General features: G+C 50.3%; 1 protein-coding gene across 14 annotated transcripts in view; it reads left to right on the top strand.

Annotated features, from left to right (window-relative positions):
* The window catches only part of PTPRF (protein tyrosine phosphatase receptor type F), a 404,201-nt gene that overhangs the window by 297,820 nt on the left and 89,175 nt on the right, over positions 1-17,206 (top strand). For all 14 annotated transcript variants that reach the window (XM_039486049.1, XM_039486048.1, XM_039486046.1 and 11 more), the window contains one exon: positions 194-304. In XM_039486049.1, the coding sequence (XP_039341983.1) occupies positions 194-304 (111 nt within the window). The remainder of the gene's footprint in view (positions 1-193; positions 305-17,206) is intronic.

The following is a 17,206-nucleotide window of genomic DNA, read 5'->3' as shown; positions in this document are numbered from 1 at the left end:
TGACAACAGCATGGACACCGTGGGGCTGCAGATAGGTGCCCCTGAGAGTCTGAGGGCCGCACTTTGTGATACACTTACCCAGGAAAACTACTTGTCAAGTGGGGCCCATGTTTGTCGTGTGGTGAAACTGTTCAGTTGTCATGTCTGGACTTGCCATAACCTGGGTTGTCTCTGTCTCCTTGTTTGTGCACAGGGGCTCTGCAAATAGAGAACAGTGAGGAGTCAGACCAAGGCAAATATGAATGTGTTGCAACCAACAGTGCAGGAACCCGCTACTCTGCTCCGGCTAACCTTTACGTTCGAGGTAAGAGCTGCTGTCTCTCCAAGGGTCACTCTCTCCCTGTTTAATGAACTGTGTGGCTTTGCAATGAACGAGGATGTGGTCCTGTCTTTGTGCATCGATAACGCTTTGAGGATTGTGTGACTTGAGTGGCCATTTGCTCAAGATTTGACAAATTAAATCCAAACGCATGTTTGAATAACATCAGGCTTGACTCAAATTAGCAAGACCTGGAAATCCATCTTCACCAAGCTTGTGGGATGCTTCTGTTCTCAAAAGAGCTGAGCTAAAGCCAGAATTTTAGTTCCTTTGAATTTCTTTACTTTGTGGCACAGTTACTTAAGGGGAGGAGGGGTGTTTCAGTCTCTCTTGTATAAAGATAAATCTTCAGTGGAGAAGTCTAAAATAAAGTCCCATTTACCTGCTAAGCCAAGGCTTGTCAATTGTGAATGAGCAGGTCTTTAGCCACCTGCTTTGGAATGTTTAGCCTTAAAAACTAGAGAACAGAACAGCTTTTTGAAGTTTTCTCGGTCAATCTTGTGTCTGCATTGAAGATAGATCCTATAGATCCTATAGGTATTAAAGATACACACTAAGAACCCTTCTGAAAATTAGCTGCTATTCGTGCAAAGTAGCCACTTTCTAACGGTTATTGTCTTGCCTTTTTAAAACTGTTGTTTTCAGAATACAAAAATGACCAGACTTTATGGCTGATGGACCTCTGGCCTAATTTATTTTTCTAAATTAAAGGAATCTGAATTACAAGTTTTTTGGGAGGGGGGGAGTGTCTTTAATAGTTGATTAACTCTGTTCTGTTCATCAAGAAAGAAAAGTGCATCCCTGGTTGGGATCTGGTATAGCCAGAGCAACCAGGTCAGAAACCCTTGAAAACAGGCTTGAGATTTGCCCAAGGGGTGTGATGCTACCTAAAGCTTTTTAGGAAGGTGTTTAGAACCCAACTTTATTTCCACTTAGTAACTCAAGACACTGACAAATAAATAAAATATCATCTGAATTTCTTCCCCTCTCTCTCCGCTTTGAGAACAACCCCCAAAGCCACCCTTGGAAGCTACAAATGCTTTGGTCCATGTGAAGAGGGGAGAGGATGACGATAAAACGTCACATGCTGTGCATTTGCTTCTAGGTGCCGCTTCGTGCCTTGTGCTCTTTTTGTTTGCTTCTAGGTGCTGCTTCTTGCATTGGGTTCTTGCTTATTTGCCAGAGAGGGGGGCTCATTTTGCAGCATCATTTGGATTGTAAGAATCTTTGGCAAACTAAAGTATCAGATTAAACGTGCTCAGAAGATTAAGCTTTCTCTGTGCAGTGGAACCACTCATTTGACTCTCACAGTATAATTATGGGTGATTTTAAACTCCCTGTATTCTTGTAAATTCATTTTTCAGGACAGCTTTAGTAAAATTCATCCCCAGGTTGTCACTTCACACCCTGAGGGAGAGAGTGTTCATTTGAATGTATCACACTGGATGTTATTGCACTGACTTTGGGGGTATTTAGGCTTCGTGCCACAATAGCTGAGTGTTTTCCTTCCTGTACATAAGATCAATCTATGAAACATACATGATCTTTCATAGAAATGCTACAGAAAACACTGCTAGGAGGCCAGTATTTCAGCTGAATGCAGCAGCTTCTAAGGATGGAGAAACCTCATTTTAAATCTTGCTGGTTTCCCATTCATGGATGTTCATTCTTTATTTACCAAGAGAATCCCTTAAGATTGTAAGAAATACAGTAAGCAACAGCACTTGGCTTGCCACCCAGAAGGGGTTGCCTGGTCCGCATGGGCTTGTGGCTGAGAAGGGGTTTACACATGGATGAGAGGCTCCAGATGCTCCATGAAAAGAATGCTCCAGACAGACCTGTGCTCAGTTCATTTTCTGTTTACCAGTGATTCCCTTTTGTGCGCATCTTGGACCAAGCCTCCTTTTATTGCACATCGTCTTCACAATGCAAGTCTCCAGCCTGCATGATCCTGATAAAGCCCTGCAGTATATAGAGGACAGGTTACTCCATAAATTGTCTCCAGATGAAATTCCCCATATGTCCTGGTTCCTAGATAATATTTATTGCTGAGGTATCTGATATCTAGTGTTTTACAAAATGTTCATCATGAATGCGCCAGTTAATGGCTTCAACAAGTCAGCCAAACCAAGAACCATAGCGTATACCTGTATCAAATTGAAAAAACATGGTTCCCGTGTCTCTCATATCTGCGTTGCAGAATAAAAAGAATCCCTTGTTTCTGCCCATGTGGTTATTGTGCTGTGTTGTGGTTAGTTAGGAGAATTGGTAACTTTCAATGGGGTCCTTGGAAAGTGCCTACATATTTGCTAGAGAAGACATTAATTAATGCTAAATTACAGTGGAATTAAGTGTTCTAGCTACACCACCACCACATGATGGTTTCATAATGATTGACCTTATTACAATGAATACCCAAGGAATTAGCTACTTACTGGAAAGTGGCTGAGTATTGCTTCTATTGTAGCTTTGTGAGCAGAGGTATTAATTTCCATCCAGTGGTAATTCTCCGGAGTGCATGTGCCTGCTTTCATTTATAGCCTATTGTTTTTTTAATAGTTCAAATGTTTGTTTGTCACTTGGCTCATGGGGTTTCTAGTTTTTGATCATTTCCTCCCCTTTCCCAGCCCCCCAGGAAAACCTTTGTGGGAACCCGGGGTTACAAAGCACAGGCTCATTAGTATCTCTATTAATCCCGACCCTCACACTGACAGAGAAAGTTCCGGGTGCTGAGAGTGAGTATCCAGGCGCTGCTCAGGGCTTCCCATATCACTAAAAGAACAGAAGGAGGATGGAGCTGGCTACTCTGCAGTGTCTTGCCTCTGTGAATCCTTCAGAGCCAGCACTTCAGCACAGATGGACTTCATTAAAAGTTAAAACATTTCCACACAAGGGATTTGTAAAGGAAAGTGGATGCGTTTTCCTTCAAGCTATTATTTTCATTGTAATAAGTGTGCTGAAAAGCAGCCCTCAAAAATGTTCTGCTTCTAAACTGACAGGTTGGTCTGTCTGTAAAGCAAGCGCTAGGACCACGTCCCACAGCACAGCCCTGCCCTGTGTGGCTGACAGAGCACTTCACGCAGCTCCGAATGGGTGGCAGGAAATGGTTTGCCCTCTCTGGGGAAGCAAAAGCATTGAAGACCATGCCAAAGAGAGGGATTGCGGGTCAGAGAGAGAGAATTTATAGTGCTCTCAACGGGGTACAGCCTCACCTGGCCATTTTAGAACCGCAAATCCTTCTGTCCAGGTGCACTTGGGCACTCGGCTTTGACCCCTTGCCTAGTCTGTCAGAACGGATGGGGAGCCCAGTGACTGTGGTTTGTGTGCTGTTATTACAGTAACGCCCCAGAGTCCTCTTCAGGGTCAGGGCACCCCGTGGTGCTGAGAGCTGGGCAAACACGTACAGAGTCATGTTTCTTACTGTCTAATTTGAGACAAGACGCAATACGTGAATGTAACAGCAGGAGCGAAGACGGGCATAACAGTAGTAGGACCATGTTATTGCTTCGCTGCGTTGTGTGCCCAGCATAATGGTGCTAATTCCCAGAAGAAATAATTTTCTTCCACCTGCCACTTGGCCTCTAGTTGTCTTCAGCCGCACACAGAGGCTTGTGAGTCAGCAACAGGCTTTGCACTGCCACGCCACCAGCGTTGTCAGGCTCCCCATGGCTCTCATAGCTGGGAGGCACTGGCTAAACAACTGACTCTACATGACTAGGCCCTTCCCTCTGGCCTCCGCCTTGGTCTGTCCTGCAGATGGGATCGGCCTAGGCCTAATTTATACAAAGCCGCTGGACGGGGAGGCTGCATGGTATAATGTCCTCTTAGAGCGCGACAGTATTCTCTAGACTGGGCCCCATGCTGCCGCTCGCGGGAGCGTAACTGGAGGGTACCCTCAGGTTTGATTAGGAGAGTCCATATACAGACGTGTTCGGGTAAAACAAAACCAGCCATTGTCCAGCAAATGGCCTTTGTTATAGATGCCACTTTCTGGACCTTCCAGGCGTGGCTAGAGCAAGTTGTTGGTGTCTGGGTAGGTGAGGCAGACACAGAAAATTCTCCACTCCAAAGGGTCTGACACACACTGTACATTACAGTGTGGGAACCCGCAAAACTGGTTTTCAAACCGACAGCTGTAAATAAGGGCCCTGCCACAGAATGATACGTCAGTAAGTTAAACAAGATCACAGTCAGTATAAATGGTATTATTTTGATACCTGTATATTTTGCTGCTTTGTCTCTTAAAGGGCCGGGTTGGTATTTAATTTGGAGGGGGTAGAATTTGCTTGGGGGCTGAGATCTTATCTGCTGAGTTTCACCCCGGAACCAAATTAAACCAAAATAAAATAGGATTGCAAGTCGCTCTGGTCCTGGCAACAGCAGTCCGATGAGAGCATGTGGCGAGGGTCTCCAGAGCTCTCCCTGGAGCCAAATTGGCTGCCTGACTGAGACCATGATTTGTGTGTCTGTAAAGTGCTAAGGACATTGTGGGCGCTGTGCACATCACAGTACCGATGCTGAATGACGAAGGTTGGCCTGGAGCAATGGCAGCAGGATTTGAGATAGTTCAAAAGGAAATGTTTTGCTTATCTAACATTAAAACCATCTAAAGTAGCCACAACAATCAAAGCTGAAGGCATTGCTGATGGGACAGTCAAAGCTGAGGGCATTGATCAAATGACGAGTGACCAAAGCAGAGGGTTCTTGAGAAAGAGTGATAGACGGTAGGAAAACTGTTCTGCTATGAAATCCTACCCCCACGCCTCCAGCACGTGCTCGTGGCAGTGCCTCTCATTAGTGCTGATCTGGTGGATCTGTACAAATCCAGAGAAGGGCCCTGGCAGTGCTCACATACAAAAAGATGTTGCAAAGACCAGGCCTGGTTAGCTCGGCCAGGAGAGAATGTATTACTAACCGGAAGCTGTGACCGGTGGTCTGTCCAGTTTGGCCTCTGGTCTGTGGCAGTGGCCAGCCCCAGATATTCAGAGGAAGGAGCAAGAAGCCCTGCAGTAGCAGCAGGGGCGGCTCTAGAAATGATGCTGCCCCAAGCAGCGCGGAGCGCTGCGCCGCCCTTCCCCGGTCTCCCTCCCGGGTCTTCTTCCCGCTGGCGGAGCCCGCTCGCATGCCTGGTCCACCGGTCCGGGCCGAGCGGAGCAGACCTGCGCCAGCCGCGCCTGCGGGGCCGCCGGCGGAGGGCGAGGAAGGGACCGCGGACCCGCCGCCCAGCGGAGCGGGGCGAGCGGCGCGAAGGGGCCCGAGCCAGTCATGCGCCGTCATGCCTGCCCGCTCCCGTCCGTTCATCCTGCCGCCGGACCATGCCGGCCCATCCCAAGCGCCAAATGCCGCCCCGCCGAAGCGGCCCCGCCCCGGCCCTTGCCGCTGGGCCCTAGCTAGCGCCGAGAGTAGCAGCTATGGAATGACCTGTCTGCAGGGAAAGTTCCTTGCTCCCCCCCTCCGATAGTTGGAGCGTTGCCTGAACCATGAGGCAGAAGAGGTGGTTACATCCCTTTTAAGAGTGGTTTTCAAACTTTTTTTCTGGCAACCCAGTTGAAGAAAATTGTTGATGCCCGCAACCCAACGGAGCTGGTGTTCAGGGGTTCAGGATGTGAGGGGGGCTCTGGGCTGGGGCAGGAGGTCAGGGCTCTGGGCTGAGGGTGCAGCGCAATGGGGGTGCAGAGCCAGGCTTCCTGCCTGTCCTGGCACCGCAGACCATGCTGCGCCCCAGAAGCACCCAGCAGCAGGTCAGACTCCTAGGTGGAGCCGCACAAGCACCGCCCTCCCCCGGGCCAATGGGAGTGCAGAGCCGGTGCTCAGGGCAGGGGCAGCGCGTGGAGCCCCGTGCCCCCCACCCCACCCCACCTAGGAGCCAGACCTGCTGCTGACCGCTTCCAGGGCTCAGCACGGTGTCAGAACAAGTAGGCACTAGCCTGCCTTAGTCAGGCAGCACTGCCAACGGGACTTTTAATGGCCCGGTCGGCAGTGCTGACCAGAGCCACCAGGACCCAGCGCCTTCCATTCTGCGACCCAGATCTGGGTCATGACCCGCGTATTGAAAACCACTGCCTTTTAAAACTCTTGGTGGCTTTTTGTTTTCCGATGCACTACAACAACTCTGGATAGTCTTGTTAACCATATAAACATACAGTCTCTCCTTCCCTCCTGCTAAACCTGTGGCCTGGAGGATAATGTGGCACTTTCCATGGGCCAGCTGGGCTTCATGGGGAGAAGTATTTACAGCCTTCCCTTTGATCAGAGTGAAATTTGCCACCTTTCAGTTTCATTGTCCTCAGAAGTCCCCTGGCTCTTGAGGTGAGACAGGGAGAACAGCCGTTTCCAATGTACTTTCTCTGGCCTATTCATTATTTTGAATATTTTTATCATGTCCCCTCTTATTCATCTCCTCTAGAAGGCAAACAGTCTTCTCAGGCTCTCGTCAGATGAGAGTTTTTCTGTCTCTCTAATAATAATTATTAAATAAACAGTAGTTCCCTACCCTTTTCTCAAAGTGCTGTACACGTGTTAAATAAATAACCCTCACGACTGATTATTCCTTGCAAAGCCCTTTGCTGGTGAAAAGTGCAGTCTAGGGACCATGTCTGATTATTTATAAAATGTGCTTTATGAAACATGGAATCTAATTGGTTGATGTCCAAGGATGTGATACAGCTGCATGGGTAGGACTTGTTAGTTCTATTCCCTCCCTCATACAATATCTGGTATAAAATATCATATCACTGTACTCAGGGGCGGCTCTAGGAATCCCGCCGCCCGGCGCTCTGGCGGTCGCCGGTCCCGCGGCTCCGGTGGACCTCTCGCAGACGTGCCTGCAGAGGTTCCGCTGGTCCCGCGGCTCCGGTGGACCTCCCGCAGGCATGACTGCGGAAGGTCCGCCGGAGCCGGCTGCCGCCCTGCCAGCAAAATGCCGCCCCAAGCGCGCGCGCTTGGCGCGCTGGGGTCTGGAGCTGGCCCTGACTGTACTAGCTAGAGATCCCAGATCCCCTCATTTCCCATGCACAAGGGGCCACACACAATGGATCTCGGAGATTGTGCCACTATAATTGGGTGCATGTGTGTGTGTGCACTACAAGTGGGAAGGAACAGTTTGGTGCCTTGAGAATCCTATTTGTGTCTCTCCGCTATTGCTAATGCACCCAGCATTGTGGCTCCTGAACATCCTGTATTTGTGTTTGTCGGGGAGGAGGGTCTTATTCTCAGTTCATCCAGGATAAAGCAGCCAATTTCTCCTTGTGTAGCTCTCTGCTGTTGAGAAGTGTGAAAAATGAAAGTCCCAGTCCCTGGGGCTTAAAATAGAGTTATGTGAATGAGCAGGAACAGGGTAATTCCCTCTGGGCGTTCCTAGGCTTGGTGGTTTCTGCCTTTAGACTGTAAGGTCTTTGGGCAGGGCCTGTTGATGTAAAGCGCTGATGAGACGCGCTCTGGAAGAGCTCGTTATTATTGTTCTGAGTTTGATCTCGTGCGGTGCTGAGTGCACTATTGGTGCTCAGCAAACGCAGAGAATTCCCTGAGCAATGGCAGTGCCAGCTGGACTTGAGCTCTTGGGGGGTTAGAAACTGTTTCCTGCCCACTCTGCGGCGCCTCGGAAGCCTGCCGGTATCATGTTCGTTGTGCTCAGCCCTGTGTGGACATATTGTAGGCCCAGGCCCCATCCCTACCGCAAGAGCCTACGCTCTCGTGTCAAATATCCAAAAGCAAAGACGGTTACAGCCCTACAGTCCCTCTGGCTGAAGCAAGCTGCTGCGGTAAGAACATTGCTGCTGCTGCTGCATAAAATGATCCTGTCTTGAAAGAGTCTGAACCAGATTCAGTCAGCATGGGAATTTCAGTGTTCAGAGTGCTGGAGCCATCTGATGATCTGTGCTGGCAGGCATGTCTCTGACATGGTCTTGATCTTTAGGCTTCCTCGCTGTCTCTCCCTCCACTGGGGAGAGAGTGATTTTTTTTTTCTGTCTGGTGTGATTGGCTGCTCCCTAATCATCCCCATTGTGACTTTACTTACATCAGTGTTCCCAGAAAGGCGGATGGGTTTGAATCCTATCGGGACACTCAGGGTTCATGAGACACTGTGGACACAGGTCAGGCACCCTTGGATGCGGACACACACCACGTCTCTAAATCCTCTATGCCCTCATGGCCCAAATTCCCTTGCAGTTTTCACTGTCACTATTCAAAGTCCAGTGCACTGTAGGAAGGTGACAGGCCTGTTGGTAAGACAGACTTCCGCAGCGTAAAGGAGAATTGGAATAGGAGCTGGAAGGAGAATCAACTTTCAATTCAGTGGGTATCAGCCTTTTTACAGCCAAAGTAACAGCAGCTGAAATGTAAATATTAGCCAAAGAAAGAAGAGAGCGAGCTTTCTGTCTGGGGCTTTCTCTTTTGCTAGTCTTTGTGAAATGGCCTGCTGGTTATTTCCCAGAGTCCATTAATATAATAAGAGATTAAGAGATAATCCAGCAATTAGTGATGAGCAGCAGCCTCGAAACTTGTTCTTGTCTGGCAGGCTAGAAAGTAATCTGTTTGAGCTAGCTTGTATCACATGTGTCCCTTCACCTCTGTCACTGTAATCTGAAGTGTAAATAGTTTTGGGAAAGCCATTGCCAGAGCAGCCAGCCCTCCAGACATGCTGACAACCTCCCGAGCCCTTCCAGCTACACAAGTGCAGCAAACACTGTGCCAACCTGGGATTTCAAAGGGGAAACTGCTGATCTTCTGGCAGGACCAACAGGCATCAGTCTCCCTGCCCATCCTAAAGGCCAGGTCATATACATCTGTGATTCCTTGGGGACTGTCGATATCTAATGCACCCACTCCCAAGGCATGCCGTGGCCCACTGACGGACTACCGCTGCCGCAGCTGCTCCGTTACTGGACCTAGCCATTAAACTAGGATTGTGGCCTTTGTACCCTCTTCGTACTGCCCTGTTCAGTCACAGGGGTCCGTAAAACTGACCTGTTTCCTCACATTTACCCCAGCTCATTTGTACCGCAGTCTCATGCTGCTGCTGCTAGTACTATTACACACTGTGCTAACATATGGGCTGTCGGACTGTTTCCGTGTATTGCCTCGCACAGTGCACTGGCCTGGGCACCGCCTCGTCTCTCAGTGCACGGGCTGCTAGGAAGTGTGGCCTCTTTCTTGAGCTGAGCTGAAACACAAACCCTCTCGACCTGCTGAGCCCCCAGCGAAAGGTGGGATGTGTTTCTTTAGGGGAGGAGAGCGTCCCTCCAGCTTCTTTCCCTCCTTCTACCATATGTGGGGGTTTGCCTCTGTCTGTACAGGATGAAGCAGTTCGGATATGAATAACTAGCGTGGGGAGAAGAGAGAATCCAGCCTTGAAAGGGACTGATGGAACTGTGGGCCTGGAATCAGGGCTGTGTTGATAACAGACCTTCAAGAGGTGTGATCTCTGGTCTTAGCACTTGCTCCTGAGTTCCCAGCCTGCTGGCTCTAGTGCACCCCCACACACACACCCCACCCCGGGACTCAAAGAAATAAAAGCAACGGTTGTGCTGTTCTCCAAGCTCCATTACACTTTCTAGGCCTCTGCTGTAGCATTGCCTGTTGTACATCATGTCAGTGTGGGTTAAAATCCTGTCCCCTTTGGTCACTGGCAATGACTGACTGTACTGTACCACATGCTGGTTTTTAATTTGCAATGTTTCTCCTGAAAAGCAGGTTTCTCCCCCCACAGCCACAAAAGAATGTGATTCGTAAGCAGTCTTTAACCATCAGCCCTCCTCTGTGTGTTCTCTCAGCAAGGGGTGGGCTACAGATCTCTAGCTGGAGTGATGGCGTTCTGGCTAAAGGAGTGAGATGTCCTTTATCCGCAAGGAAAATGTAACTAACCTTTTACTGTCTCTCCTGCAGGAACAAAAGCTGGGACCTCCACATTCATTCTGGGTGGTGTTGTTGCTTTGATTTCTTGTCTCTCTCTCACTCCCAGCACAGTGCGCCAGTAAGGCTCTCCCAACACTGAGCTCAGCTGAGACTGCACATGTCTGTCAGTTGTCTAATATCTTTCTGCCACAATTAGCTCTTTGGTCGGAGAGGGGAAGCAGCTCTTCATGGTAGAAGACTTTCCATTTACCACCAGGAACATTTCCTCCATATTCTAACGTTACAATCTACGTGTCTGTGCTCTGCCCAGTGTGTGGTCAGTGGGTTCAAAGTGCCTTTGCCATCATCTCTATGCTTGGAATGGGAGCACAGGAGTGTTTGGAGCAAATCCATGCGGTGACTAAAGGCGTGTGTGTGTGTGTGTGTCGCATGTGTTTACGTGTCTGTGCTTCGAATACTGGCCAAGAGAGGGGCTGCCACTGAAAGGCACCGCAGCTGTTGGGGTGTGAGGTACATGCCTGTCTGCCATGTCTCCGTGTGTCTCGAGTCAGTCGGTGGGTGCTTGTCCCTGGTCAGAGCAGTGCATGTGGAAGCTGTGTGTCCTTTGCGAGTGTGCGTGCGTTGTGGGGAATCCTGACTGACTTCTGCAGTCTTGTCTTGTTGTTTCAGTGGTGTGCGGACAGATGAAGCTTGGCCTGTTTTTACTCTCTGTGTTTTTCCTTGTCTTTTTTTTATTCCCTCTTCATCTTCATCGCACTCTGCCATCAAACAAAACAAACTTTCATCTCTCAGATCAGCGAGAAGGTTGGTCCTTTTCACTTCTTATCCATCTACAGTGCGCCACGTCAGATGGGACTTTTCCAGTAGGGAAAGGAGCAGGCCCCTACCGACCCTGGCTCCCTGCCAGGCACGGCCACAGCGCGCCTGATGAAATCTGCTTACTGTTTGCTATGACTTTGGTGATGGCGTTGATACCCTGCTTGCATGCCTTTGTTGCTTGAGAGTTAAAATGCACAGAATATATTTGCATGCAAAACACCAGCTGAGGGCTCTGTGTTTGAGGGGAAAGAAGTGCATGCTACGTATGCGGGGTTCTGCCTTCACCCATTACCTGCACCAGGCTCTGCGCGAATACATCTGAACTGCTTCTGTTTCCTGGTAGGAGATCAAGAGCCCTAGTTGGAAGCTTTGATGTGACTGATCTCCCCCTCTTGCTGTGTGAGCTGCTGGTGGAGAGCAGGAGCTGCACTTTCTCCTTTTGCTTCATTGTTTTGTTTTTTTAGTTTTTAAACGCCCTTTTGATCATGGCTGTAGGCAAAGGCTTGAGTGCTCCTCTCCCCTGCACCTGTACAAAAAGAGGGGGAGCTGAGGACACTGGCCCAGAGCTCTGGTGCCTTTGTGTTACACGCGACTTCCTGCTCTTCTGTGGTTCTCACTCCCTTGGCATGCTGGGATCTCCAGGCCCCCGAGCCCCCTTGCATGTCGGGGTGGCAGGGTTTGCCTTCGCCTTCCTCACTTGTGCTGGCTCTTTGCCTTGCTAGTAGCAGAATTTGAAGAGCCCCAGTGACCTCAGCCTTGCTCAGGTGACCCCTTGACAAGCCCAGCTGCTGTCCTACCAGGAGCTCTGGGTCACTAGGGAATGTTGCTTTACCCTCCTCTCTGTCCCGATGCAGCTCCGTTGCCCTGAGAGCAGAATGGGACCAATCACACAGGGAAAGGGCATGGGCAGGAAAGCCAGGGCTAGGCCGACGACGCTGAGGCCTTTGAGATTTGTGACACGTTTAGCACCGAGGAGAGTGCTGGGTTTGACAGCCCTGCTGACCGGTTTAATTCCCAGAATAGATCCCTCATGGGCAGGCACTTTGCAGGTTCTCCCTGCACCCTCTGAACTGGAGTCACCACCTCTAATGGAGAGTCGTTCTCAGTGGCCTATTCAGCCCGGGGGGGCCAGTTAGCCTGCTGGTATGGTGATGTGCAGCCCTGCCCCAGGAGCTGGTGGGACCCCAGCTTGCTTCACACAAGCCACTGAGCAGCCGTCTGAGTTGACTTGATTTTAACAAGTCCTCCGAGCAGTATTTACTTAGTTCCCATTTCCCTCCCTGAAACATGCTCCCGTTTCAGTTGTACTGAGGCAGAGGCTCTTGTTTTCCCTCTAAAAATAGAATCCTTGGAGATTAGAATTACCCGCTAAGACAGCAGAGAAAAGAGAGAAAACCCCAAAGCCAAGCCCCAGAGCCTCCAGGATGTCACTGACTTGGGAGGCTGCAGAGATGGCTCAGAGATCACAAGAAGAGTGAAGCTCAGGCTCTATCTGGGCGCGTCTGCATTTCAGTAACAGACCTTAGCAGACGGGAGCTGAGCAAGTGAGAAAATGGCTGTCAGCCAAGAGGAGCAGATCATTTCTCCTTCTCTCCTCTCTCCATTGGCCTTTCCTTCTCACCCTACCAAAAATCCACACGTGCACAAATATTTAATGTGATGGCAGAAAATAGTTTCTAAATATTCCAATGGGATTTGCATTGCTTATAATTTGTTTGGCACTGATAATTACATCTTACATTTTTCTAGCTTTACTTAAAACTGTGTACTGCTCACCCATGCATTTAATTATTGCTCTGCGACTGCTACAAGGTTATTTATTAAAGAGTTATTTTATCTTGATACAGTGGATCTTTTCTCTTATTCCCCTCCTTAATGTTGTGTTATTTTCATCAGAGAAATTTCAGAGAGTGAATGCAAATTGCATAGCTCCACAATCTCCGTCTCCCGTACTTTGCTATTAGTATGTCACTACGCTGAATGCTGATGTCTCCAGTGCTGCAGCACTGTAATGATATATCCTCTTTTATATGCGGTTGTCAGCGCAAATAATTAGACCTAAAAGTTATAGCTGAAATATAATCCAAAAATGGTGAGGCCCTGTTTTGGAAATTGTCTATAAAATGTCAGCATTCAAGGATGCATTGGGAACATAAATAGTACAGCATTGTTTGAGCACAAGATTAGACTGTAAATGCATTTTTCTGGTTCCAGTTTTTCCTCTCCTGCTGTTGATTCTGACAATAGATTGTGAGGCTCCAGTAACTACCTTTCCATTTGGAGACCTTGCTTAAAAGAGAGAGATGAAAGATGTCTACAGCTGCGTAAACCATGCAGCCCAATGATCCTGTCTCTAGGAGGTTGTCTCCTAAGTTCACTCCTTCCCCACCTCAAGCAAGTGGCTTGGAGAAGGAGAGGGACTTTCAGGCAGTAGGCTTGGAGTTGGGGTGCCAAGACATTCCACTTCCCTGGGATTCTCTCTTGCTCTCCAGCGCAAATGTAATGAAACGGGGAGTCTGTCACCTCAGAGACGTCTGGTCACCTCACCAAACCTAGAACATTCCTAGCACTGCTCCTTCTCGGGGCGGGGGAGACACGGCTGCTCTTTTCCCCGGAGGGAGGGATGAGGAGGGGAAGCCAGGAGTAGAGGGTTTGGGTGCAGGAGGAGCAGCAACGGGGAGACTGGGGGGTCCCTTCATGCCCAGGAGAGCAGCAGAGGCTCCTGTGAACATACATGGGGGGGCAGCACTGATTGGCTGGGGGGGAATCTGCCTGCCCATCCCTTACCTGCCACTGTGTGTGATTGGCCAGGGGAGTGGGAGCTGGGGATCAGGCTGGTGCCACCATGGCAGGGCAGTGAGAGCAGGAGGGAATCGGTTTGGGAGCCAAGGGAGACCAGGGAACAGGTGCATGGAGTACTGGGCACTGTGTGGGGAGGGGCTGTGGGAGCTAGAGAGAGAGTCTGTATTTGGGGGTTGGGGAGTAGGGTGACCAAATGTCCTGATTTTATAGGGACAGTCCCAATATTTGGGGATTTTTCTTATATAGGTGCCTGGTCCCGGTTTTTCATACCTGCCCTCTGGTCACCCTGGGGAGGGGTGGGGGGAGGAGTCAGCCGCTGTTGCCAAGATAGCTAGTGGGAAAAGGCAGCTTCGTTTCCCCCTCCCCAGTGCTGCCACCCTTGTTTCACTCTGGAAGACGGACAGACAGACACACACTCTCTCTCTCTCTTTCTCTCTGTGTAACATTCCCACTGGGGCCCTGCTCTGCTCCAGCACATGAGAGATGTGATGGCTCTAAAGGTCTAGATTAACCCATGAGTGTGTGAAGCCCTTGGTTGGTGCCCGGAGTCTCCCAGGCTGACCGGAGAGGAGGGTAGAGCTGCAGGCTCTGCGTGTGCTGAGGTCACTCTCTGGTGGAATCAGAGACTTGGAGGAACGGCTGCTCCAGTGGTGAAAGGAGCAGGGCTCCTTGCGCCAGATGCAGGGAATGTGCACGCTAATGCATGCTAAATTATTAACCCTTCTCGGTCTCTTCCGTCTGTGCTGTGGTGTTGCTTCTTCTCCCACGTCTCCTCGGACTGTGCTGCATGGTCCTTCCGCCCTCTCCTGTATGATCCAGAGCAATGGCTCAGGTTGCATTGGGTGATTTACCACTTTGGGGTTCACTTTCCCTCCCAGGCAGGGTGCTCAGAGGGGGAAGCTTGCTGAATTGCGCTGCGTTACGCAGCCGTTCATGATGCCCAGTGCTGGGATGAATGGCAATGAATCTCATTTTTGACAGTCTGCTGGTTTAAATGAACCTCTGAATGATACTATTGTCCGTTGAAATCATTTTAATATGCACAGCAATTTCCCCCATGCTGGTCTTGCAAAACCTCCAAACACCTTCTTTGATCTTGATCCGAAAAGAAGATTTTTTTTTAAATTGCAAATTCTTGTCAAGAAAATCGTAATAAAAAAGGGAGGAAGTTACTGCAAGAAATGGAGGGTAACAAAAATTTCCAAAGCGTTTAGGTGGCATCACAGGCTGCACTAGCTGTTGTGATTTGACTTGTAAATTGGAGAACATTTCTGGAGAGCTGCTCTTCGAGGGAGTTATGCTGGTTTAAATTATTAGTGAGTTCTTATGCTAGGGGAAGCAAGAGACTTACAGAACTGGCTTGAGCCAGAACAGGATGTGTGGGTGCTATGTAAGCTTCTATGAGCGCTCTGCCCGCGCTCTCTAATGCTAACTGACAGCAGCTCTGCTTGTCCCACCGGACCAGCCACCAAAAAAAAGCTGCCAATTATCCCCAGATGATGTGCTGGTTCGTGAGAAAGTTCACCTCCTGTAGTTCCCGTACTGCCGGTCTGGCTAGATTAGAATCGTGGCCAGATTTGTAACTAAAGGCATCTCTGAGCCTCCCCCTCTCTTTCCCCCCAACCTTGTGTAAAAGCTCAGCCCTGATATCCATTGTTACTAGCTGAGAAGGTGTAATGCCTCTCACTCCACTTAGCAGGGAGCCCATCTGAGCCCACCATTGATTTCCCAGCCCTGCTCTGGTGAGGGAGGGGGCAGCTTTGTGGCAGTTCCGCAGTGCGTCACCAGCGAGATTGAATCAGTCTCTCCGAAGTAAATTTAGCAGGCCAGGTTAATCTCCTCACATCTTAGGTGTGAGCCCACGACGGAGCCTCCTTGGCAGCACTGGCCGCTGGCTGCTCTTGGTACCACCGTGAGATGTGGGCAGATCAGCATTCCCTGGGCGCTCCAGCTAGACGTGCCCAGACACTGAGGCCTGGCGGGGGGTGCAGCAGGGGCTTGGGAGGGAACAGAGGCCCTCGGTCACCCATGGGTCTGCAGAACCCTGGCTGGTTCACATCCAGGGCATGCTGCAGGGCCTTCAAGGGCCCGGCCTTTCCCTGGTTCGGTGGCCAGTTTCCCTAGTGCCCCAGGATGTTCTGTCAATTCCTGTTGCTTCTCTTTTGCGGTAGTTTTAACCTAGTGCAAATTCTGCACAGATAGGGACCCACAGGGGCTGCCCAGGCCATTCTGGCCTCTTTGTCGTGGTGAGGCCAGCATAACCCCTCTGTGGAGTGAGGCCACAGGCAGAGGGGATTCCTAGGGCCCCTGGTTCCCAGAGTGTGGGAGAACAACAAAGGCAGTGCTGTTTTTCCACCCATCTTCCCGGCTGTCGAGTAGTGAACCATGTCCAGCTTTGGAGGGAACGGCCTGGCGACACTCAGCCTGGGGATTGGGCTGACCCAGAGTAATGGGGCATCTGCAGTCAGCTGCTGAGTCCTCAGGAGGGGTGAGGAGCTGTTCCCGTCTAGAATGGAGGAACAGTGCACACATAGGGCCGGGGAGGGGGGGAGGACAATCCTTTAAGTAAAGGAGAAATTGTGCTAAGATGTAACCAAGAGGCCTCCTGGGGCCATCTCTCTGCCCCACCAGCCTATGCGACTGTCACTCAAGGACAAGGGTTTGCCTAGAAACCTTTTCCATGTATTGATCCGCTCTGGAGAGGGGAGGAGAGAGTATTTTCTTTGCCGTCCATCCCTTCCCTAGGCACGCAGACCCCCATCTCCAGTCTATTGTCTAGCAGCCTTTTCTCTTCCCCTGCCGACAGCATAGTAAACAGCAGCTTTGAAAAGGGGCCAGAGGTTCTCTCCGTAGCACGCCGCGGAATGCGCAGAGGCCTTTATCGGCAGATTCACAAGCTGTGTTCCTTTCGAGCAAGGGCTGACCGCGTTCCTCACCCTTACAAAGGAGAGCCGGGGACTCGAGTCCAAGGGCTACGTGTCAATGGGGCCCAAGGCTCTCTGAGCCTGAAGTGAATGGCAGGGGTTAGGTTGGGGAGCAGCTGTGTCTGCAAGAGGGGCCCTGTCTATGGGGTGGCAACAGAGGCCATTCTAGCCCTGTTCTCGCAGGATTGGGCTTTGAGGGCTGTTTCTGCATGCTGGTTTTTCTGAGACTCCAACCCTCCTGCATGGCCTCGCTGGGAGAAGTCGAACTCGGTGCTTTCCATTGTCCAGTGTCTGCATACCTGAGTCAGTGTGCATCTCCCTAGCCCATTCCCTTCGCTGTGTGACCCCAGCCCGGCCTCTCTTGCCTGCCAGGTGCATGTCAGGTGCATGAACAAATGCTCTATGCAGACCTACAGCTTTTCTCTCTTTTTTCCTTCCTTTTGAAAATGTGGGAGGTGCGGGGAGGTTGCTGGCCCTGGACTGGGAC

This window comes from Mauremys reevesii, linkage group 8 (assembly GCF_016161935.1).
Source record: "Mauremys reevesii isolate NIE-2019 linkage group 8, ASM1616193v1, whole genome shotgun sequence".
Lineage (NCBI taxonomy): Eukaryota > Metazoa > Chordata > Testudines > Geoemydidae > Mauremys > Mauremys reevesii.
This window is presented reverse-complemented; position numbering and strand designations above follow the sequence as displayed.